Source organism: Oncorhynchus mykiss, chromosome 6 (genome assembly GCF_057628025.1).
Source record: "Oncorhynchus mykiss isolate SJ-2025 chromosome 6, ASM5762802v1, whole genome shotgun sequence".
Taxonomy (NCBI): domain Eukaryota; kingdom Metazoa; phylum Chordata; class Actinopteri; order Salmoniformes; family Salmonidae; genus Oncorhynchus; species Oncorhynchus mykiss.
Genome location: NC_143027.1, coordinates 35,661,266 through 35,686,628, shown reverse-complemented (window position 1 = coordinate 35,686,628; position 25,363 = coordinate 35,661,266). Strand labels below are relative to the sequence as shown.

The 25,363-nt window shown below is 42.1% G+C and overlaps 2 protein-coding genes, 1 non-coding gene and 1 pseudogene across 4 annotated transcripts; 3 read left to right on the top strand and 1 right to left on the bottom strand.

Moving 5' to 3' along the window:
• Window positions 1–1,700: 1,700 nt before the first annotated feature.
• Window positions 1,701–12,523, top strand: LOC110525849 (DGCR8 microprocessor complex subunit). Its single transcript, XM_021606309.3, has 14 exons — window positions 1,701–1,905; window positions 2,369–3,388; window positions 5,523–5,691; window positions 5,916–6,058; window positions 6,288–6,639; window positions 6,855–7,052; window positions 7,202–7,303; window positions 7,474–7,572; window positions 7,686–7,768; window positions 7,929–8,029; window positions 8,119–8,225; window positions 8,528–8,655; window positions 8,865–8,978; window positions 10,393–12,523. The coding sequence occupies exons 2-14, from the start codon at window positions 2,684–2,686 to the stop codon at window positions 10,474–10,476; spliced, it is 2,385 nt and encodes a 794-aa protein (XP_021461984.1). The 5' UTR covers window positions 1,701–1,905; window positions 2,369–2,683; the 3' UTR covers window positions 10,477–12,523.
• Window positions 12,524–15,666: 3,143 nt separating this feature from the next.
• On the bottom strand, window positions 15,667–17,618 carry LOC110526892 (tRNA (uracil-5-)-methyltransferase homolog A-like; annotated as a pseudogene). The gene is made up of 5 exons (XR_016496970.1): window positions 17,115–17,618; window positions 16,690–16,781; window positions 16,191–16,357; window positions 15,787–15,877; window positions 15,667–15,687 (listed from the first exon to the last, which is right to left on the bottom strand). The product of XR_016496970.1 is annotated as a tRNA (uracil-5-)-methyltransferase homolog A-like (transcript).
• A 908-nt stretch (window positions 17,619–18,526) lies between these two features.
• LOC110525850 (ran-specific GTPase-activating protein) lies at window positions 18,527–24,511 on the top strand. Its single transcript, XM_021606310.3, has 6 exons — window positions 18,527–18,645; window positions 21,174–21,310; window positions 21,814–21,971; window positions 22,188–22,316; window positions 22,430–22,498; window positions 23,097–24,511. Exons 1-6 carry the CDS (start codon window positions 18,631–18,633, stop codon window positions 23,213–23,215), a joined length of 627 nt encoding a protein of 208 aa, XP_021461985.1. The 5' UTR covers window positions 18,527–18,630; the 3' UTR covers window positions 23,216–24,511.
• LOC118965124 (small nucleolar RNA SNORA77) lies at window positions 22,549–22,678 on the top strand. The gene has a single exon (XR_005052455.2). It is a non-coding gene; the product is annotated as a small nucleolar RNA SNORA77 (small nucleolar RNA).
• Window positions 24,512–25,363: the final 852 nt, after the last annotated feature.

Below are 25,363 nucleotides of genomic sequence, written 5' to 3'. Positions count from 1 at the left end.
GCAGAACCTCTCCTTTTATTGGGGGTGTCTTGCTAATTGCCTATAATTTCACCTGTTGTCTATTCCATTTGCACAACAGCATGTGAAATTTATTGTCAATCAGTGTTGCTTCCTAAGTGGACAGTTTGATTTCACAGAAGTGTGATTGACTTGGAGTTACATTGTGTTGTTTAAGTGTTCCCTTTATTTTTTTTGAGCAGTGTATAATGTTGGTGTCATCATCGCAAATCAACTGCATTATACTTCAACCAGTAAAATGGCTCTTAGTGTTAGGGTTGCGTCAATTCGAATCTGGTATCAGGATAAATATGACATTGAGTCACCGATTGTATATTATGTATTTTTTATTAGTTAAGCAATAAGTGGTAAATGCAGTTTTCGTATATACGGGCTCTCTGTCCCACCTCGCAGGGCAAACCGAGAACTGACTCGTTCCTGACAAAGATATTATAATATACTCTGAACAGAGGTAGTTCCTGCTTCCGAGCAGGCCTGTCAGAGGAGAGACTGGGCGTGGTTTAAACTCACCCAGCCTATCTTTGATTGTTGGCACAGAGGCTGGTCCCAGCCCCCTAAGCGCTTCAGCAGTCAGTCGTTGTAGCTGTGTAGAATATACAGTTATCAGGCACCTGGCTCCTGTTATCTAACAAAAGACCGTTTGTTCTTGCAACACTACGTTCTGAATGTGCCCCCCCAACAAGTCAAAAGTTCCTGTCTTCGTGTTATTCTGTGTATAATGTTGAGAAAGGCCCATGGCCCTGAAACTGTTAACAATGTTTCAAGTCAGCTATGTTGCATAACACATTAACACATACATACATCCACACAAGCCAACAGCAGATAATATTCAATCACATATATGGTAACGGGCTATAGTGCATAACACAGAATCCTCATATTAGGCTGTAGGAAAAAGCTAGCCAATGTCAATGAGCGTTAGCATTCTAGCTAACAATTACTGCATCCAAAATACTTATTTGCCAAGATCACAACCAAATATAATTTTAGCGATTGTTAAAGCAAGAATCAAAGCATCATTGTAAGCTATGAGAACCCCAAAAGTTATTTTGTTTAGAAGTAATAAAACGGTAAATCTAGGCTATGTTGAATTTGCGCAGATGGCCGTCAAGAGTAGCGCGCATCTATGCGTCACGTCAGTGTCGTATACTGGAAAAGGGTCTATTGCAAATGTTATGTATTCTTTCAAGAATAGATCTGATCAGGCAATTTTAGACAATCGCAAGTTTATTAACGCAATGTCGTGTATGGTTTGTCGCTGAATAAACTGCCATTGCAACGGTTGTCACAGTTTCTATGTTTAAATATTGATTCTTATGTCATTTGCAGAAACTTTTGAATCTTCAGTAAACACGATGGGTGTGTCTGAGTGTTGTTCAGAGGCTCTATTTAGGTTAGAAACAGCAGGGTTCTCATTTTAGGATACTATGCAGATACAATTGCATACAATGTTTAATGTATTATGATTTATCTTGTTTCACTGATCGCTACTTTGCATACAATTTTACTGGTGAAGACAGTGGGTGAAGATGATTGCCACCCAGCGTCAGTATGTGGCAACTGCAATTCGCAACCCAATTGTGCCTACCGTTCTCATTGGTCAACTGTGATCTATTCTAATGTTTGATTGGTCGATTTATTCCCGCAGTGAGTCAAAGGCCTGCCTTTGTCGGTTGTTGATTAGTGTGCCCACGTAGAACTAAATGGTGATTGGACTCTTCACCGCTCAATCGTCAAAATGCCGGTATTGGGGGTGGTGTTTCAGAAGAATCCTGCAGCTGTCTGCAAGATGGCGGAACGGGGAAGGGATCTGTCTGGCCTCGTTAAAAGAATAAAATAATTTAGGTTAGCTAGCTAAGGGAAGAACATTTTGTAAATGAAATATAGGTGAGTGATCAAATGTGCTCATTGTTTCTGTGTTTAATATTTAGCCCAGTCATATTGACACCTAATTGTGTAGCTTAACCGCTTAGCTTCAAGTTTGAGCTAAGCTAGCCAGGTAGCTAAAGTTAGCTAGGCTAGTGCGTAGAAGGACAGTACAAATTGCTCGTCTTTTGAAATCGTTCAGTTTCGAAGGTGCCCCATATTTGCTAGCCATTAGCCAAAGTTTTAGCTTTAGATGACTTTGTAGGGTGAATCCAGTTTTCTAAATATCTTGCACAGACAGCTAACGTTAGCATTCTGCAATCAAGGAAGGATTTTTCTTGCTTGCTTGGCCTGTGGTGCTGGCATTAGTAAGCCATCATAAAAATGCTGCATAATGTGCATAGCTACCTTGGCTACATGTTTTTGCACCGCAATGTTGCTCTCTTGGCATCAATTATTGACTGACATGTCTCTGTTTTTCTAGCTCTGACGGAGGATTTGCCAGTGGAGGAGTCGCAGTGCCTAGAACCCGAGTAATATAAGCTGAATGCATTGTGATTTCCAGTAATTGAGACAGTGATTCTAAAAAGCTGTCTACATTAATGAAAAGAACAATGTAGTCAGCTTAGCATATTCAACACTGGTACATGATCAACACAGGGAAGTTGTTTTGTTCGAAATCTTGTGCAATGTGCTTCTGCATGCATTTTAGCTAAATACTTATAAGAACAGGTTGAAAAAACAGTCAGGGTGACCCATAGAGAATTTGTTGTATTTAGTGATTCATAAGACAGTCAACATGGAGATAGATGACATATTACCCCCCTTGCCTTTGGAGCCACCTGATGATTTAAACTCAGAGGGCCTTAATGGTAAAGCGCAGCCTCCACCACCTCCCCTGCAAACGTCCAGTGACGCAGAGGAAATGGACGTTAGCTCTGGTGGTGATGGACAGACACACACCCCAGCAGGGGACCAGGGCCTGGGGCTCCTCGCCAAGGGCTCCATAACCTTCAGTAATAACCTGTCAGATGAGGTCGAACCCAGCTCACTGTGCCCTAGAACAGCCCGCCATGCACCCCCTGTCAGCAAGTTCCTACCAGAGCTTAAGTTACTACAAGACATTAAGATCAGTGTCAGCGTTGTAGATAGCAGCAGGAGCAAAGATAGGAAGGTGCTGTACACAGGGATCGGTCAGGAGGGTGGTGGTGTAGGGGAGACCAGCTCAGAGGGCCTTAATGGTGAGTTGTATGATGCCAATACAGAGCTAGGAGCTGTTGAGGGTGGCTCAGGACTGGGGAACGGGATGGTCTGTGGCAGTGCAGGGAGGAGAGGGGAAGAGGCAGACCTGGAGAACAAAGTGGAATTTGCGGTCTTGGACGAGCTGGAGGACTTCAGTCAGGACTTCCTGGATACGGAGAATGTGGAGCAGGGGGGTTTCAGGTCTGAGGAAATGGTTCAACCGGAGAATGCTGACGAGGAGAACCTGAATTACTCATATGAGGTACGTAACCAAGGGGCCCTGTCTTTGCCTCTGCAGAGCCTTGTCATTGTCCACTCACTGATCTTTTGTGCCTTGTTCACACTGTAGTGCTGACCTAAAACCGTAATGGCTTGGATATTCTTTTCACATCATCCTTTCCAGCACAGTTCCAGCAACTATGGAAGATGCGTAACAACGATACAGATAACGATTTTTGTGTGGAGAACTTACCGATACTGAAATATCTGCCGTAATTAAAACATAACTATTTTTCATTTCCCCAGTGTAAAAAAAGTATTTTCCACACAGCATTTTTATAAATTGCCAGCATTTGTCCAAGAAATATACTTCAAATGTTTTCTTACTTTGTGAAATGAATGATTCATCATGAGAATGGCTGCCAGTGTTCAGATAATCGTAAGTTTTTTAATTTTTGTTATCCTATTTATCGGTGGAATCATTGTCCGACAATAGTGACTAAAAAGCCAATATCAACAGACATCGGTGGACCGACATAATATCGGTCAGGCTCTAGTGACAATGTTACCCCAGTATGGTTTGGCTCTGTAATGTGAAAAGGGTAATCGTGTATAGCCATTTTTCTGGTGACATTGGAATAAAATGTCAGCTTGTTCATCGTAGTTCTGATTCTTGATGGAAGCAGCGGAAATTCCTTATCTTTTCTACTTGAGATTGAGGTTGACATACACTACTGGTCAAAAGTTTTAGAACACTTACTCATTCAAAGGTTTTTCTGTATATTTACTATTTTCTACATTGTAGAATAATAGTGAAGACATCAAAACTATTAAACAGAAAAGTATATAACATCAAAATATTTGAGATTCTTCAAATAGCCACCCTTTGCCTTGACATCTTTGCCGATTCTTTGCATTCTCTCAACCAGCTTCATGAGGTAGTCACCTGGGTGGAATTTCTTTCCTTAATGTGTTTGAGGCAACCAAGTGTGTTGTGACAAGGTAGGGGTGGTATAATACCAAGTCCATATTAGGGCAAGAACCGCTCAAATAAGCAAAGAGAAACAACAGTCCATTACTTTAAGACACGAAGGTCAGTCAATCCGGAACATTTGCAGCCCAAATAAATGCGTCAGAGTTCACGTAACAGACATTCAACATCAACTGTTCAGAGGACACTGTGAATCAGGCGCTCATGGTCGAATTGCTGCAAAGAAACCACTACTAAAGGACACCAATAAGAAGTGACTTGCTTGGGCCAAGAAACACAAGCAGTGGACATTAGACTGGAGGAAATCTGTCCTTTTTGATCTGATGAGTCCAAATTGGAGATTTTTGGCTCCAACTGCCTTGTCTTTGTGAGACGTGGTGTGGGTGAATGGATGATCTCCGCATGTGTATTTCCCACAGCAACGCATGTAGGACGGAGGTGGTGTTATGGTGTGGGGGTGCTTTGCTGATGACACTGATTTATTTAGAATTCAGGACTTAACCAGCATCCCATCTAGTTTGCTCTTAGTGGGACTATCATTTGTTTTTAAACAGGACAGTGACCCAACACACCTCCAGGCTGTGTAAGGACTAGTTTACCAAGAAGTCATCTGGTAAACCTGGCCTCCACAATCATCTGACCTCAACCCCAATTGAGATGGTTTGTGATGAGTTGGTCCGCACAGTGAAGGAAAAGCAGCAAACAAGTGTTCAGCATATGTGGGAACTCCTTCAAGACTGTTGGATAAGCATTCCTCATGAAGCTCTTTGAGAGGTGGCTACTTTTTGAAGAATCTAAAAAATAAATTTAGTTCAACTGGGGGGGTTACTATATGATTCCATCTATTATTTAATAGTGTTCATGTCTTCACTATTCAACAATATAGAAAATAGTACAAATCAAATCCTTGAATGAGTATGTGTTCTAAAATTTTGACCGGTAGTGTAGTTGGTATGCTTGGTGTCTTCAAAAGTTCAACCTTATTTGAATCTCCTCTCATCCACTTTGTGTCCAAAGCTTTTGTTTGTTATGCATGCCAGATATTGGTTGCAAACATGACTTGAAATTCCCTCTTGTGAAAGTGCTGACAAGATGGCGTAGCCCTAACTGAATGGACGACATGGCAGGTTCGGGCTGCCGCCACCCCTCGATTCTCCCCCACACGCTCAACCACAGTCTTTTCCAGGAGGACTTCGACAATGATGTAGACGCTCTGCTGGAGGAGGGCATGCCCGTGCCCAAAAAGATGCGCCTGGCGGAGGGGGCTGCTGAGTATGCAGGGGACAGTGACCACGCGTCGGACGGGGAGGGAGGCGTTCAGCCCATGATGACCAAAATTAAAACAGTCCTGAAGAGTGAGTGGTGGATGTCTGGCGCTGATCTGCCTTTGGTAACGGTGTATCTGAGCCTGACACACATTGATGTTATGCGTTCATATCTTATCTTATGAATGCATAACATCACGTTTGTGAGAGGACGCTGATGGTGTGCGATGTGTAGTCGTGTCTGTCTGCAGACGTTGTCGTATTGTGTGTGTGTGTTTGACGCTGATGTGTAGTGATGAGTGTGTGTTTCCCAGGTCGTGGGCGTCCACCCACTGAGCCACTACCTGATGGATGGATCATGACATTCCATAACTCTGGCATTCCAGTCTACCTGCACAGAGAGACCAGAGTAGTGACCTGGTCCAGACCTTACTTCCTGGGGACCGGGAGCATCAGGGTAAGATGTGGAAGTGATAAGACCGATGGAAACTGCTGTACATATGAGTCTTTTAGAGGGTTAGGAACATGTTAGGAACCCCATTGTTATACACTGAATACTGGTGTAATATTTACATTTTTGGTAGGAATGGTCAAACTAAAGGAATAAGGATGAATGTCCATTTATTTCTCCTCAAACAACGGTAACAACCTACTTCTAACCAAACCCCTTGTGCCACTGCGTACAGAAACACGACCCTCCCACCAGTAGCATCCCCTGCTTGCACTATAGGAAGATGAAGGATCACGAGGAAAGGCAACAGAACGGAGAGGTGACACCCAACGCTGAGGTGTCTCCAGTGAAGCCTGGGGAAGAGGCAGACTCCCTGGAGAGACCAGACGAGCCTGACTCCACAGCCCAGGAGGACCCTACCACTGTGGCCCTTGGTCTGACCCTGGGGGATGGAGAGGTGGAGTTGGAGACAGGCCTGGTCATAGAAGGAACCATAGAAAGGTGTCCTGTCCCGCACGGCAAGATGGCCCAGGGGGCTCTGGGACAGGTCAGGGCCAAGGTGGAGGTGTGTAAAGATGAATCCATAGGTAAGGGTCAACACACTCCATGACGAGCAATTGTCTTGCCAGCAGGTAGTAGTTTTGAAAGCCATGGCTGATTGATATAGTATGTTTCATATCTTGTCAACTTAGGGGATAATAGTGTGTTGGTGGGTATTTCTAAAGAACAGCTATACACGTCAAGTTTGGTTTCTAAAGCAACAATATAACTGATACCCCTCCCTTATTGAAACCCCAACCAGAAATTGAGGAGTTCCGCAGCTACCTGGAGAAGTGCTTTGACTTTGAACAAGTGACTGTGAAGAAGTTCCGTACCTGGGCAGAGCGCAGGCAGTTCAACAGGGACATGAAGAGGAAGCAGGCTGAGTCCGAGAGACCCATTCTGCCTGCCAACCAGAAGCTCATCACTCTGTCTGTATCAGATACCCCCACCAAGAAAGGTACTGGATGCAGAAGAAGAACCATAGGCGTCATCTGAATTGGCACCCTATTCCCAAAAGTAGGACACTATTTCGGGGATAGTGTCAACTATTTCAGTGTGGAGTATTGAGCTAATCGCATCAACTCTTTCCCTCTTTATTTTTCTCAGAGTTTGTCATTAATCCAAATGGGAAGTCTGAAGTTTGCATCCTACATGAATATATGCAACGTGTCCTGAAGGTCCGACCTGTTTACAACTTTTTTGAATGTGGTAAGACCCTCTTTTTGTCTCTGCTCCCCGTCCATGATGTTGACTTTCAACTAGCTTGTCCAAGAGACAGTTTTTTTTCTTAGAACAAAACACATCACCAAAGCACTAACCTGAGAAAGGGCCTTTATGCCGTTGTCACCAAATTAATCCTATTTTTCCATCTCCCCCAGAGAACCCAAGTGAACCCTTTGGCGCCTCCGTCATTATAGACGGAGTGACATATGGCACAGGAACTGCAAGCAGTAAAAAACTTGCCAAGAATAAAGCTGGTACAGTACTTTCATATCATTCTTTGAATTTCTATCCTCTTAAGCAGCTGCAAAGGCTGTCTGTGAACTATAAATAATCAGAAACGGCTTATTTACTGATGTCTCCCCTGTAGCTCGAGCCACACTGGAGATCCTCATCCCTGACTTTGTAAAGCAGACATCTGAGGAGAAGCTTGTAGAAGGGGATGAACTGGAGGTATCAGCCTGCCAATCATTGGAAAGGCCCTTAATTAAATCAATATCTTCTTTTCGTGTTTGGTCGGATAACATGTCTCTTTTATAACATTGTACTTTACTAGCTAGTTGTTAATTTGGCTGAATACTAATGTCCATTCATGTGTCTTTGTTTCCTGCAGTATTTTAATCATATCAGTATTGAAGATTCTAGGGTGTACGAACTGACCAATAAAGCAGGCTTACTCTCGCCATATCAGATTCTACACGAGTGCCTTAAGAGGTGAGACTCAAGACATGAGGTGTAAGCATAATACAAAGTTCTGATTAATCTGTTAACCTTGAATTTCAACTGTCTCTTGTGCCCGGTAGAAACCATGGAATGGGTGACACCAGCATCAAGTTTGAGGTGATCCCAGGGAAGAACCAGAAGAGTGAATATGTGATGACGTGTGGAAAGCACACTGTGCGTGGATGGTGTAAGTTACCCCCACACTGACCCTCCAGTCACCACAGCAAGTCCCTGACATGCTCCATGCCGCTCTGTGTTAATGTAGTGTAAAAGCAGCATTACGAATTGCAAATGCTTTGTTTTTTGTCAGAGCCATGTATAGAGAATTCAGACAACTTTTACTCTGAACACCATGTTTGCGCCTTTGGATATCTACACTATATATGGGTAAGAATTTCCCTGCTCAAAGCCGAGCTGTGTTAATGCAGTGTAAATCTAGTTAGCATTACTAATGGCTGCTGCTCTGTATGTATATGTCCTGTTTTCCAGGCAAGAATAAGCGTGTGGGAAAGCAGCTGGCGTCGCAGAAGATCCTACAGATGCTGCACCCCCACGTAAAGAACTGGGGGTCACTGCTCCGCATGTACGGCAGAGAGAGCAGTAAGATGGTGAAGAAGGTAGGTACTACCTGTACACCTCATATACGGTACCTCGGCACAGATGCTCCTCTGCTGTTGGAGGCCCATAGGTCAGTTAGGGTCATATAGACTTCAGCTCATCAGAAGCAAAACTGATTTGATGGCATGTGCTGCTTCTCTTTCAACCAGATGTGAGTCTCTCTCATTTCTATAAACGGATGTTTTTTTTTTGTTTTTTTTCTTCACAGGAAAATTCAGACAAGAGTGTGATTGAACTTCAACAGTATGCCAAAAAGAACAGGCCAAATCTTCACATCCTGAACAAACTGCAAGAAGAGATGAAGAAACTGGCTAAAGAGAGGGTGAGTGTTACCTTTAGAGTGTAGAAGCTCCAATTTAGATTCTGGGTCTCTGGTGTAACCTCTGCATCGGGGAGTTTTACGTCTGTCTGGGAGTTTTACGTCTGTCTGATAACCCTGTCAGGTTCCAAAGCGGCACTGAATCCAGTGTTGGACATAGAGGTACGACAGGGAGATCTCTCCCGCTTTCTGACACTCCTGCAATTCTTCTGGTCTTTGCTCCATTTGCAATGTCTCTGCACTGTGGTGTTACTCATATTTCATATGGTTGCTCCAGCCATACCTTATTTCAGACGCTGTCATAAATCATGTTTGTACGCAAGTGTGGCCTGGATTATGATCTTGAATTATGTTTTATTGAGAAATTCCTCAGTTCGGTGCAGCAGTTCAAACTGTTAGGACAATTTCTGCGTTGTATTCATTAGGCACCAAGTGGTAGAGAATTGACAAAAAGGACTACCTGAATTTGTCCAATTCGAAATACACTGAACCAAAATATATGTAAAGTGTTGGTTTCATGAGCTAAAATTAGATCCTTGAAATGTTCCATACGCACAAAAAGCTTCTCTCATTTTGTGCACATTTGTTTACATCTCTTTTAGTGAGCATTTCCACTTTGCCGAGATTATCCATCCACCTGGCAGGTTTAGCGCATATCAAGAAGCGTATTAAACTGCATAATTATTACACAGGTGCACCTTGTGCTGGGGACAATAAGGCCACTCTTAAAGTTGGTTTGCTGATGTCAACGTTGTGAAGTGTCCCTTAGTGGATTTGGGGTTATTGTATGTGCAGGCATAAGCTACGGACAATTAATACAATGGCATTTTATCAATGGGAATACTGTGAAGAGATTGACACGACAATGGGCCTCGTTCTTCAGCATGATAATGCACTTCGCAAGGATCTGTACACAATTCCTGGAAGCTGAAAATGTCCCAGTTCTTCCATGGACTGCAAACTCACCAAAAATGTCACCCATTGAACATGTTTGGGATGCTCTGGATTGACGTGTATGACAGCGTGTTCCAGTTCCCGCCAATATCCAGCAACTTCGCACAGCCATTGAAGAGGAGTGGGACAACATTCCACAAGCAACAGCCTGATCAACTCTATGCGAAGGAGATGTGTTGCTCTGCATGAGGCAAATGGTGGTCACACCAGATACTGATTGGCTTTCTGATCCACACCCATATCTGTATTCCCAGTCGTGTGAAATCCATAGATTAGGGACTAATGATTTTATTTCAATTGACTGATTTCCTTACCGTATATAAACTGTAATTCAGTAAAACCTTTGAAATTGTTGCATATATATTTGTTCAGTGTAAATGTTTTTGTTTTATTTTCTGGTGCAAAATGTTTTGCTACGGTGTGCCCTAATAAATACAACCCTGCTGTCTTTGTTGTGCTTCAGGCGGAAACCAGGAAGAAGCCCAAGATGACCATAATGGAGTCGGCCCAGCCTGGCAGTCAGCCGCTCTGTACTGTTGACGTCTAGGAACTATCACTGCAACCAACCTAACATGGCACTGACCAATGGTAGCCATAGTCACTGTCAGATAAAAAGTCGCGCCACCAATCTATCATCCAATTATGCATCATTGTGTAAGGGCAATACAACACATTTATACTATAAAGGTGGTCATCTTAGCACTGTTTCTCCAAGCTGTTTGTTATTTGACCCCCCCCCCCCCCCCCCCCCGTTCATTGTTAGTGGCTTGGGTAAGAATAGTACAAATGCACTAACTGACAGTAGAGTGAGCACCATCTACCTCTTGATGCAATCTCTACGCAGCAGCGCTTCTATAAATTGAACCACAGGGGTGCAGACAGACCGGTTGAGATGACTTGACATGTCTATGAACCACAGCAATTTCTGTCAGCCTGTTTACTCTGTAGTAATGACTGCTGAAAATCACTAGCCCCCCGTGTTTTATAGTTGCGATTTAATTTCTAATACACTCCATACTTTTAGGACACTGAACATTTCGAGCAGGTTTCCTTATATGCTTAAAGCATAGCCTATTCAAAGGGATTTGTTTGCGGTCTCTGCTTTTGCTATTCTGGTACGTTGTGGAAAACCAATTTATATGCTGTTGCAATTTGGATATTGTTGATGTGTATAATTTGGATGGTGATTAGGGTCTCTGAGTATGCTTCGTCTAAAGAATGACAAGCTTACGTTTTCATTTGCACGTGAAACATTTACCTGATAAGAAGACACAAATGAAGTTTTCTGCACAACTCCAGTGAGTCCAGTCATACTTCTTGTTACATGCTCATGTTCTTAGTATGAGAAATGCATTTTGAATTTATAATGGAATGGACATTAAGAGGGACTAATAATTTGAGTTGCCTTTGTTCTGGATATACAGGATGAAACATATCAATGGACAGCTGATAAGGCTGGTCTGTCTAGCTAAGATCTTGTTTCCACATTAGCACTGCAGACAACAAGCACAAGGGCTTGAAGTACTGTAGTCATTGAGGAAATATACACGGTAAAGTTGTTACATATTTAAGGCGGCCTATACTTTTGGACTTTTCTTTCTGTAATTAGATTTTAGCCACTTCATTATTTTTTATTTTTTTTGACTAATTAAAGCAAAACAATACAACATGCAGACTTATTATTTAGCCATTCATTTAAGGACCCATATACAGATGGGAGAACAATTGGCTACATGTTGCCTTAGTTGACCCATTCCATGAAGGGCTCCCATCCCAGAGAACTCACAGGGCCCAAGTCCCCCTTCAAGGGAAATGGATTGACCAAGCCCCTCCTGATACAGCATTTGTTTAGCCAGTTAAGATGTGTCATAATGCGACAAGACATTAATATTGATGTTCTGGAAGAATTGCCTTTAGCATGTACAGATTTTTAATTAAGAGTTGTTTTAATGGTTTGGTCGTCTATAACAAGGTTTGTTTGCCATTATTGTGTGTGTGTGTTCTGATCAATCACGTTTTCAAGCATTGTGTAGGATAACTACGATCCTCTGCATAAGGCAATCTTCGGAAATTAAGTTGGCACACTTTACCTCGAACAAAATACGATCATGTCATTTATAATTAAATCCGATAGCTAAAGAAGCAGTGTGAACCAAAGCTTAAATACAGTCTTATGCATTTTTATAGAATACTGTAGGTTGCTGCATACAATACTTAAATATAAATATTACACACAGGAAAGGATAAAGATGCAATACCTGCTGGAACAAAATATAAACTGATGTGCATTCATTGTGTGGCATTCGGTTTGTGCGCTTTTCCTGAATGTTTAATGCAGCTGATCAGAATTCACCATTGTACACGGGCACAATGCTGTTGTATTGAATGACCCCCACACACACACACCTCATATTTGCGTGTTCTGTCTTGCCAAGTGTTAGTGTGTAAAGAAAATATGCCTTTTACACTTTTTAGAGTTGTAACAAGTTGTTTGCTAGAGATATTGCTGCCTAGAAAATGAAGTATGTAACAGCGACTTGGGATCGCTGACTTTCAGTGAAATTGGTTTATGCAAATAAAATCGTCATGACTTAGGCTGGCTCCTGCTTGAAATGACCCCTGTCTGTATTACTGTCCCCAAATTAACCAGAGCTTATTTTTGGGGAGTGGGGTCTTTGTAATTCATACATGCATCAAGACGTCAACCAAGGATCTATTAAACTGAAATTCACTTTTATCCTGCCCCAAATTGTACTAAGATATCTACAGAGAACCCACATTAAATGAACAGCCTCGAGTCAAGTATTCACTCTTATGGCACGCATAACTCGCATAGTAAGTTGCATGGACTCACTGTGTGCAATAAGTGTTTCATGTGATTTTGAATGACTACCTTCTCTACCCCACACAATTATCTGTAAGGTCTCAGTGGAGCAGTGATTTTCAAAAATATTCTGCAAAGGGGACCTATTGGTAGATGTGTACGTTTTTAAAAAGCATACATTAAATATCCCTTTGGGTGGTGTACTGATACAGGCATTCTTAGTAACTCAGTTGCTGGAGAGGAAAGAAACCGTTCAGGGATTTCACCATGGGAGACAGGTGACAGGATGTTATACCTCACTCAATAAAGTTGTTCATGGCAGACTTAGCATCACATGCCACATAAACCAGCCTCTTCACATGCTCTGATTGCCAGAATGACCTTGGGATCTAGACATTAGGTAGTTGATCAATTAGTGTTTCTCCTTCCACACAATTGGACAATACAGTGCATTGACAAACTGATAGAATGTGTGGGAGAGGCTCCAGTATCTTTTTGAGCATACGTAGGCCTGCTCTGGGTGGGTCCACGATGGCTGTGACGTTTGGGGATATGACAGTGCTGAGCACCATTTGAAATGTCTTCAGCAGCCTTTCCACAGTGGAACTCAATGTTAATCAGCCCTGAAACGTTTTAGTCACAGTTAGGTTTTTGCTCTCATACCGCTACTGCAAAATTATTGAGGACTGAATAACTCTGGGCACATTGGTGCAGCTTGACCAATCTGATTATGCCTCTTACCGTTGACTTTGGCGTCCTTCTCTGTTTCCTGAAACATCTCTATCCCAATCACTTTCCTCACCCTCTGCAGGAAGCAGAAAGACAGTGTCAACAGAGTAAATTACTTTTCCTTCGTCACACATTACCAGACAGATTCATCCATACCGGTTGTGGTCTATACCATTTCAATTTCAGTTTACTGTTACTACAGTTTACTGAAATGAAATGTAACCCCAACCCTGCTTGATATGTACAGTTGAAGTCAGACGTTTACATACACTTAGGTTCGAGTCATTAAAACTAGTTTTTCAACCACTCCACAAGTGTCTTGATAACAAACTATAGTTTTGGCAAATCGGTTAGGACAGCTACTTTGTGTATGACAAGTAATTTTTCCAACAATTGTTTATAGACAGAGTATTTCACTTATAATTCACTGTATCAAAATTCCAGTGGGTCAGAAGTTTACATACACTAAGTTGACTGTGCCTTCAAACAGCTTGGAAAATTCCCCAAAATGATGTCATGGCTTTAGAAGCTTCTGATATGCTAATTGATATAATTTGAGTCAATTGGAGGTGTACCTGTGGATGTATTTCAAGGCCTACCTTCAAACTCAGTGCCTCTTTGCTTGACATCATGGGAAAATCAGAAGAAATCAGCCAAGACCTCAGAAAAAATCAATGTTGACCAAAGATTGTACTTTTTGGAGAAATGTCCTCTAGTCTGATGAAACAAGAATAGAAGTGTTTGGCCATAATGACCATTGTTGTGTTTGGAGGAAAAAGGGGGAGGCTTGAAGAACACCATCCCAACTGTGAAGCGCGGGGGGGGGGGGGGGGGGCAGCATCATGTTGTGGGGGTAGGAGGGACTGCAGGCGAGACTGACCTCTGACCTCAATCCTATAGAAAATTTGTGGGCAGAACTGAAAAAGCATGTGCAAGCAAGGAGGCCTACAAACCTGACTCGGTTGCACCAGCTATGTCAGGAGGAATGGGCCAAAATTCCCCCAACATATTGTGGGAAGCTTGTGGAAGGCTACCCGAAACATTTGACCCAAGTTAAACAATTGAAAGGCAATGCCACCAAATACTAATTGAGTGCGTGTAAACTTCTGACCCACTGGGAATGTGATTTTCACATTCTTAATATAAAAGTGGTGATCCTAAGACAGGGAATTTTTACTGGGATTAAATGTCAGGAATTGTGAAAAACTGAATTTAAATGTATTTGGCTAAGGTGTATGTAAACTTCCGACTTCAACTGTATGTACGATGCCATGAGTCCTTATTTAAAAGTTTAAAAAACATTCTCCCTGCAGCTCTCAATAGCAAGGTTTCCCAAACTCAGCCCCCCCAGCACTACACAGCTGATTCAAATAATCAAAACTTGATAATGAGTTGGTTATTTAAATCAGCTGTGTATTGTTAGGGCGGTCCTGGGGGGCCCAGGACCGAGTTTGGGAAACCCTGCTCTAGAGTACCTTATCCAGGGAGATGCCAATGGTTCCTGCTCTGCAGCATACATCCAGCACAGTGCTGTCCTTGTCCAGCTGGGCCCTTTCTCCTACAGCTGAGGACAGCACCTCTGCTGCCCATGTGTTCACCCGCTCAGTGACATATTATACAGCTATAAATCATTGTAATGCCATACTTCAGAGACACTAACTTGGATGAGATGCTCTTAAAATGGCTGAGGAAATACAACTTCCTGGAGCTCAATTTAATAATGCCAAATGGACCGAAGATGGTGGGTAAAAAGGATGAAGAGTCTACAGCTATGATACATGACATGGGATACTCACCTGGAAAAAGTAATAAGGGGATATCCTGAACTCCAGGCCAAGAAGCTCCTCATGAATACACTCCTCTCCAGCTACCAGCTCACACGTCAAGTCCTCTGAGTTAGGGGATTGCCTTCGTGAACCGAACATTATCTGTCAATCACAACATTCCCATGTGCATTATTGCACCGTTAACTTGTTGTTTTTCTGATGATCTTACCTTTGTCTCGCTGAAACAAAGTACAGAGCAGTTACATCACTCTTTGTCATCCTCTGTGATATACTCTTTCACAGAGGCTCTTCAGGGTATTTGATTTCTGCAGAGTTGAAAAAGGGCAAGAGAATCCCTAATAAACAGTTAAATGACTGACAGGATTTGAAAGGAGTCACTTTCACTTTTTCACATTGTTCAGTTATACACAAGCTTGGGCTGTGGCACAGAAATGTACACATTTATGCGTTCTAATCTAAGAATCACTACCATCTGTATTACTTTAGTATTAACCACTTTGAAACCTGATTTCTGCACCTGTGGGTTAAAGAACACCGCCACGGCCTGCTTGGTCCTTGTTGTGGTCTGCACTGTTTGCGACTTCCAACGGACCTCGTATGCCTCAGGCCTATACACGGAGTATGGGGTTGTCCTGTGTAGATAAACAAATAGCATATGATGGGTCTAAAGAAGTAAGAATTGGCTATATACAGCACAAACTGATTTGAGACCACCCGGCTACTGTATTGCTGTGTGCAACTATATTTTGTATTCCTTCTGGTTGCATGATAAAACCAGTTAGTAGGTCAAATAGCGTATTGGGCAGATCTGATGCCGTGGACAGAATCTTTCACTGAGATGTGACATTGAGTCCTGTGATCAGGGAGGGATCAGTGCAGGACAGAGATGAGGCCTCCCTCTCAGTAAGATGTCTTTAATACCTAATACATTTTTGGAACTCGCAGACCACTTTCTTGGCCTTAGTGGCGACGTGGATGCAGTCTGAGGGTCCCACCACGGCACAGGAGCCCCCTTTGTACAGACTCTTATCATCTTCTCCATTCGCTCCAATACCAATGACGAACTCACACTTGTTCCTGTATTCAGTCTGCATGATAAGAGTAGGGGAAAGAGGATTAGGGTCAAAGTTGTGCATACCCAAACAGGGAGTACAGTCAGTGCATGTATTTTTTGAAGACACTAGGTTGTCAAACCCCTTGTTGGTAGCTGAGAGACTCACTCATTCAATAGGATGACCAAAATGTCAGAGTGCATCTGGATTTAATTTCAGCTTCTTTCAGCAACTGCAAAGCTTCATCCAAGGTTGCCAGGTCAGGCAGCCACATATAGGCCTAACAGCCTGGGGGTTTCAAAACAACAGCACTCAGAGAGAGGTTCTGTAGGGATTTCTGAAGAGCAATTCTACAGTAGGCATTGTACCTGAGATGGATATGGATGAATGTCTTCCAGAGGGCAACTTCTTCTGAACAAACAGCCAGAGCAGCATCGCTTTGTTGGTGTTGCCCATTTATCTGAACAGAAAAGGGGAGGACATAAAAACAACATGATGCACAGTCAGTTTTCCTTTGTTTGGTTTGAGTTACACACCTTTCCTCTTTATCAATTGTTAATGAAGACATACTCAAATAAAGACATCCAATTGTTCTGTTCATTAGACCAAAGGAAGGACAACTATAAAGTCATCTCATTAGTACATTTCTTTGGTGTCTTTCATGTCTGGATATAAAAATAGACAGGATATAATGCAATCGACTGCAGTAATCCTATCAATGCCCCACTTAAGGCCATTCTTTGTAAGTGAACCAAAGCCCACACGTGGCATGGGTTTATACATGTCTCTGTACCTGACCAGTCTCTGCAGCACCCCCTCCACCTCCTGCTTCTTCCTCCTCAGCTGCTCATCATAAGGTACATTCCACAGTGGCACCACCACGTTGGCAATCTGCACACTGAGGGGTGCCACATCCTGCTCTGGCTCCTGCTTCTTGGAGAGGGGGTTGCCCGGCATCATCCCACCCCCTCTTCTTGAGGATAGGGTCAGTCTTCCACTGCATGCCATGCACCATCTTCATGGCCTTGTCACTCTCCTCCTCATTCTTTGAAAATCTCAGAGGTGAAGATGTCCACTTGGACGTAGCTGTGCAAATTATTAGGGTCGGAAAAGAGGCTGCTTTCTCCTCCTCCTTCAGCTTTGGGTTCATCTGTTTTCACCCCGTCCGTCACATCTACTGGCTCTTTTGTCCCCCCTTATATTAAATGTTCTTTGGGGTCAGATGCATTCTCCTCTTTCAGTAATGGAGAAACATTCACTGGGAAGTCACCAACATCTGTCCTGTTCTTGTTAGTGGGGATAGTTCATCTGGACTATCAGTCTGCATTTCATGTCAAAATACACATTTTACACATACATTATTTCTGCATTGCTTTATGTATGCATCAAAGAAACCTGAAGCTCTCACAGACCTTACAGAGTTGTTACAGTTAGTGTAGCAAAGTGGCTGTAAAGAAGATTTAGCAAAGCACATTTTTAAAAGCAGGAACTTAATATAGCACTGAATTTTTTTTTACCTAGGACATTACTATACATAAAAGCAAACAACCAAGTTACCTTCACTTTTTCTCTGATGAAGAACATTTGTTTTATGGGGAATTCAATGATAACTAGAATAAACAACGGGCTGCCATATTGTGGGACACGTGCTAATATGAACTTCGACACGAAGCTAGAAACAATTTCATCACTGGATTCTTCAACTGAAAATATAGAAGATGCATATTCTCCATGATTCCTGTTACTTGTGTAATAGTGGGATAACTCTATATATTTATATATTTTTTCTGACACAGGAAGTGAGGAAGCTGCTAGATCTACAAAAAAAGTGAATGGGTTGTTGTTTGCGTTAGCCACTGTCAGGTTGTTACTTTTGTTGACAATGAAATTGTTTCTAGCTACTTACCTATCTATCCAATGTTTTAACCACACATGCCACTTTTGAGATATGTAGCAACATTTCACAGTTACCATTTTACAACACAGAATGAAATGTCTGCAGTACTCGAGTGCATTGCAATGCAAGTATATTACCATTTTTAATAAAGAAAACAATAATACACCGAGTGTATTCATGTTTCGTAAAATAATATCACACATACCATTATGACATTTGTAGAGCATTTTATACGCTTTAGAGCCCTTTAAAATACTGTCGAAAGGGGGGATGCTGGGATGGAGGAAACGCGAATGGGACATTTCGACGCGCGAAATCTATAGCAAGAAGAGAGAGGAACTCAAGGCGAACGGAGAGTTTGGTTTTGAATCAATCAAACTAAATTCCGTAATCTACAAACATCTACATTAACATGGCAGATCCGAAGGTACGTTTGTGAGTTTTAAACTTATTTATGTGCCGTCCATTTAATTAAATGTACATTTAATTTCAATTGTGATGTTTTGATTGGCATTCTCAAAGTTTATCTTGCTAGGGTTGTGCCGGCTAGGGATGCTGATTTTTAACAACCTCGTTAAGCATCAGCATTGAAGGTCTAAAGTGTAAATTGGTCTCAAAACAATGACTTACTGGCAATGGTCAATCAGTTATACCTTTGTTGTATATGTCAGAAAAGTGGGTAACTCGATACTTTTGCCGCCCTTTATATCTGCTCCAAAGCTAAATGGCTGGCTAACTAGCCATCTAGTTAGCTAGCTAGCTAACAGAACAATGATCTAAATATTTGATTATGTCTGTGGTATAATCGTGCCACCACTACTTTCAAAATGATCATTTAAACCTAATATGTATTTGGGTATACATCCATGTACAATATTTGGCTTTGAACCTAGTTGTATGTTATCCTGACAGTAATTGTTAGCCAGCTAGCTAACAAAAGCCAGTTAACTAGCTAGTTAACGTTAGCATCTTTTTAAATGGCAATATTGTGGAAGTGTCCTGAGCTTACAATGTTTGTTTGCATTTTTATTTAAGAGTGGATAATTGCATTTAACTAGCTATATGTCATTGACACGATGGTTAAACCTATTTTCCATCTCTAGTTAACTAACTTGCTAGCTTGGTACTTTCCCGAATGGCCTAGCTAACGTTAGCTGGCTGGCTTGCTAACACCAGGCCGAAAGGAATGTCAACTTTCTCAGTGCGTGTTTACCATCTATCCAGCTAGAAAATAAGTGAACATTGACATACTGTTTGAGTTATGGCACTGTTAGCTATATAATCAAGCCGATAACTTCATTAGCTAACGTAACAAGACAACGATTGAAATGACTTGCTAGTCTTGTACGGAGACATGTTGCTAGCCATACAGTTACGTTACTCCGAACGCATGGAGCCTCGCGCCCCTTTCATACATTTTGTTCAGGCAGTTAACGTTAATCAATTAATCTTAAAGTAGTATCTAGCAAGATGGCTTGCTGATATTTGTGTCACGGTAGTTTTTTGGTAGCTGACTGCAAATTTGGCTAACTCATGTACAAACAGAACTAACGTCAGTTATTTGTTTAAATTGGGCCTAGTTGTCCAGCTAACATAAAAGTTATTGTTTTGTAATTTATTGTCCACTTGCTTCACTTTTCTCTTCCTCTCCTCTTGAGCGTTTTTATGTAATGTTAGGCCATATTATCATGTTCTGTAGTAAGTGTGAGATCATATGGATTTGCAAGGCCTTTTAGAAAGCCATCCAGCAGCAAAGATGCTTGGCTCAGCACCAGCACCACTAAGTTCAGTTGCCACAGCAAATTGCACACAAAAGATAACCTCGAAGCCTGATCTCTCAAATCCCTCTATTCACCTCCCTCTGCAGTTAGTTGGTGGAGCCTACTGTTTTTACAGTCTAATACATTGACTAGTAAAGTACATTTCACTAACTTGAAACGAGAGGACAATCCAGGTGAAACTGAGTCTAAACTGGAGGGGGGTTGTACTAAGCTATATGGAATTTCTTTTTAGAAGGTCATACCAAGGATAATTTTGATTTTTGATTATCGTGTTTTTTTTAAGTATCAAACAATACCTGATGATTTATTTATTTTTGGACTGCTATTATCCCATAGAAACGCATCGAATAACAGATACTCCCCAAAAAATGGTCTAAAAGAAGTTTGTTCTGAAACTGTCTATCCTATATCTGAGAGCTACAGTACAATAATATTATTTTTTACATGTGTTTAATTTGTCACTTAATAGGGTTCCCAAGTGGCGCAGCGGTCACAACCAGTCGTGATTGGGAGTCCCATAGGGCGGTACACATTTGGCCCAGCGTCATCTGGGTTAGGGTTTGGCCGGAGTAGGCCGTCATTGTAATAAGAATTTGTTCTTAACTGACTTGCCTAGTAAAATAAAGGTTCGGTAAAAAATGTACTTAAATAAATTTTTTCAACTGGTACCGGGGGACCTTTAAACGTGTCTTGTCAGGCCTGTGGGCATCCTAGAGCTTAACAACAGACCTGTTCGTGAGAGTCTCACCTTTACACAGAGGGTTCATGTTAGTGTGTAGCCCAAACTGTTTTCGGACGCCACAGACAGAAGTTGTCAGATCGGCTGTACCGACTTCAGTCCCAGGGTCGTAGAGCAAAACGGAGAACGTCATCGTGAGTCATCTTTCCGTAGAGGTGTCATAACAGTTTGTAGGCTAAATTGGTCGGACGCTACAGACAATTTTGTGGGTAGACTGATTTTTCGGGATGTCTCATGGTCTGACAAACACCGCTCTGTCACCTTTCACCACTGATATGGAAGGGTTACATAGGCGGTTGCGGTGGATTGAGATGCATCCGATGCAAAAATATATCTTATGTCTAGCCTTTTAAAAAAAATATGCTAATTAGATTTCAGCGCGGCCGCAGACATCTACCTTTGTGGGTTAACGTGTGTGTAAATCTTGTTTCATAGGAAACACCAGAAGAGCAGGAGACTTCAACAGACAATGCAGAAGAATCAAACCACGATCCCCATTATGAGCCCATCGTGTCTCTTCCAGAGCAGGATGTGAAGACGCTAGAGGAGGACGAGGAGGAACTGTTCAAAATGTAAGCTGATGATGAAAACCTTGAATAGCCTAAATCATTGTGCAATACTTAATTTGTAATTCATTTAGGGCTGAATCCTTATATCGAACTTACCTTCTAAATTTGTTGAATTTGCACTTAGGCATGCACTGTCAATGGGAGACTTAAGTAATTTGTTTTACTAAATTGGAAGTGAGGATTCACCTCAAGTGTTATGAAACCATCCAGCCCTCTCAGGGCTCTACAGTGTGGAACATTTTACTTTCCTAAGCTCCTAAATAGTTTGCTGTGTGACCTGGAATTTTAATTTAGGATCCCCAATGCACCTAGGAAAAATTATTACCTCAAATGTTTTTCGTGTTGCTCCTAAATTTCTTTGTGTGTGCCTATATTTTTCAACTTAAGCACACATGCTCCTTGTTTTAAAAGAAAGGTTGGCATAGAGCCCTGCCTCTGTCACCCAGGTATTGTCACTGATTCCATGCACAGCTTCATCATTCTACCCATATTGTCTCTCCCCTCAGGCGTGCGAAGCTCTACCGTTTTGCGTCTGAGAATGAGCCACCAGAGTGGAAGGAGCGCGGCACAGGCGACGTCAAGCTCCTGAAACACAAAGAGAAGGGAACCATCCGCCTATTGATGAGGAGAGACCGGACCTTGAAGATCTGCGCCAATCACAACAGTGAGTCACGGAAGACTCCCTGTCTCAACCAGTAGTGTTTATCACTGCTGTCTAGCGTGTGTGTGTTGGACTGAAACCTTTTCGTTAACCCATGCATGTTGCCTGTCCACCCACCGAATTACCATTCTAAGTATGAGATGATGGTGAGGTATAAGAAAAACAAGTCATTGTCTCTGAGTCAGAGGCCTAATTCCTTTTCATCTTCTGCTCTTTCAGTTTTTCCTGTGATGGAGCTGAAGCCCAACGCTGGCAGCGACAGGGCCTGGGTATGGAACACACTCGCCGACTTCGCTGATGAGCATCCCAAACCTGAACTCCTGGCAATACGTTTCCTCAATGCAGAAAGTGAGCGTGACAACACGTCTATTTTAGTCACTGCGTTTAGCTTTTAACAATTCAGTCAGCTTTCTCATGCAAAAAGTGTGGCTGGGGTTTCAAATAACTTCTGTCCTTTTCAGACGCTCAGAAATTTAAGGTGAAGTTCGATGAATGCAAGGAGGAAGTCAGAAAATCTCAAGATGGATCAGGTTGGTGTACTTTTTTTTTTTTTTCTCTCCCACATTCTTTCAATCAGTATGCAGACAATACTCTGTTCTCTGCTGCTCACTCCAGCCCAGAACTTTTTATGTCTGCTAAATTAACATACAGAATGTAACAACTCGCTGGCCTACTGTTAGGCTAATGTTGGTATGTTCTGGCACACTTAGAATTGTTTTCTCTGTAATATTAATTACAAAGAACAACCATTGTTGAGCAGGTCACATGTTAATCACTACTCAGTAGATTAACCTTGCGTAATGTATCCGTGGAACGAGAAGTCTTGGAGAAAAACTCAAACTGGAATATTCTTAGTCATTGAAATGGCAGACATCCCCAATGCCTTAAAACATGCTCTTAAATGAAGAGGACTGTTACCGTGCACTGTTGATGTGTAGCCACCCTGCCTCTACATCTGCATTGCTTGCTCTTTGGTGTTTTAGGCTGGGTTTCTGAATAAGCACTTTGTGACATCTGCTGATGTAAAAAAGGGCTTTCTAAATACGTTTGGTTTGGAGCCTCATCTTGGCCACCGTGACACCACACTGACAAAGAGTTCATGTCTCATCTTTCTGTACTTCTCTGCAGGAGGAAACGTTGACCGTGCAAACAAAGTGGCAGAGAAACTGGAGGCACTATCTGTAAAGGACGACAAGACCAAGACACCCGAGGAAAAGAAAGAGGAAAAGGCAGAAGAGAAGAAATGAATCCAAGAACTTGCTTTACTGATCTTCAACTTGTCATTTCCCTCTTTTTCTACAATAGACTCTAAAGAAACTGAATTTGGACTCTTGCATATTGATTTAGTTTTTTTTAACGATTTGTTTGCCTCGAGAGATCGCAAGACCTTGGTGCCACACAAAAAGTATCCATTCATTCAATTGTGCCCCTCCCCACCCGCCCTCTTGTTTCCATCATGGAAAACAAGTTGTCTGTAGACTGCTCATCTGTGTCAACTTGACATACTGTGAAATGAGGCTTGTGATATTGGTAATTCCCACATTGGGTAAGTCTTTTTTTTTTCTGAATGAAGCAACGTTAGTTTTATAGGGAATAGGACTGCTTGTAAGTGCCACACCTAAAATGGAAACGGGCAGAGAGGAGCTGTAATGTCTTGGTATGCATATCAATATGGAGGCTTCCTCTCCTTTGTCTATACTGATCTGAATAGAGATGAGGTGAAACCCCTAATATTTGTCACATTTAATACAACAGGTGTACACTTTACAGTGGAATGCCTACTGCCCTTTGCAACGATGCAGAGAGAAAAATAGCAACCCGAGAGGAATAAAATGCACAAGAATGAAGCTCTATACAGGGAGTCCCAGATCAATGTGCAAGGGCAGGATATATTTGAGGTAGTTATGTACATAAAGGCAGGGAAATGTGGTGGATGCTTACCAGGCAAGAGTTTGCTTTCACCTATCTGCTGTGAGGTTCAGATGAAGGAGAGGAAATTAATGGAGAAAGACACTTTGGACCATTGAGACGTAGCCATAACGTGTTTAACATCGGGTGCATTTTGGGTACTGTAGTCCTTGGACCAGTTATCGGTGACTCGTATCTAAGATGTTCTGCTGCAGATGATTTGATGCACATAATTCATCAAATCACAAAGGTGTTTTTTGTTTCATTTTTTTTTGTTGAAGACCGATCACACCAAATCAAAATGTAAGACGATGGTTCATCAGACTTTGGTATAGGCTACAGTACTTCCTGGCTTGGGTACTCTTCCCGGTGGCTCAAGTCTGTTTTAGGGCATAATACATTCCTTCAAACTGAAACTAAAGCATGTAGAAAATGTATAGTGCAAGAGTGTAATGATGCGGTATCAGGTGTGCTCACCATCCTAACCTGTACCCACTGAGTTGACCCTGCCCCTTAGGTGCATCGACGCGCCAGTGCATCTGTAAATACATGTACAGGATGGAATGTTGCTTTTCATTTGCACTCAAATGGTTTGAGATGTTTCCTCCACCTTCCAATAAAAGCTCTCAACGACCCTTTTGTCTGTCTGTTGCATAGGGTGAGGAATTTCTAAGTGGGAAGAGCAGTAGAGCCAGTCTGGTATGGAAAGTGAAGGCTATCTCAGGCTGCCTTGCAAGATGGTGAGGGTTGAACTTTTTATACATCTAATGGTACACATTGAGTAAACTATATTAAAATGTTCATCAGTTGGTTACATTTGTTTGATAATCAATGCTTGTTCACCAACCTTTCAAGTTCTGTACTGTATCAGTAATGTTGTGACTAGTGAAATGCATTCTAATATATTCCAACTGATGGTGCTGTTGTAGAGAAGGCATATTATTGATGATACAAAGAACTGAAATGTCATTGAACAAATAGGTCCATTTTGATCAACATGTGTCCCTGAAACTAATCAACACCAATATACTGAACAAATATATAAATGCAACATTTTAAATAATTTTGCCGAGTTACTGTTCATATATGCAAATCAGTCAATTGATATAAATTAACTAGCCCCTAATCTGGATTTCACATGGCGTGGGCCTGGGCCCACCCATCCAATCAGAATGAGTTTTTTTCCCCCTCAATAGGGCTTTATTTCAGGCAGAAATAATCCAGTTTCATCAGCTGTCTTGATGGCTGGTCTCCGACCATCCTGCAGGTGAAGAAGCCGGATGTGGAGGACCTGGGCTGGCGTGGTTACACGTGGTCTGCGGTTGTGAGGCCGGTTGGACGTACTGCCAAATTCTCTGAAACGACAGAGGTGGCTTATGGTAGAGAAATTAACATTAAATTCTCTGGCAACAGCTTTGATGGACATTCCTGCAATCAGCATGCCAATTGCATGCTCCCTCAACTTGAGACATCTGTGGCATTGTGTT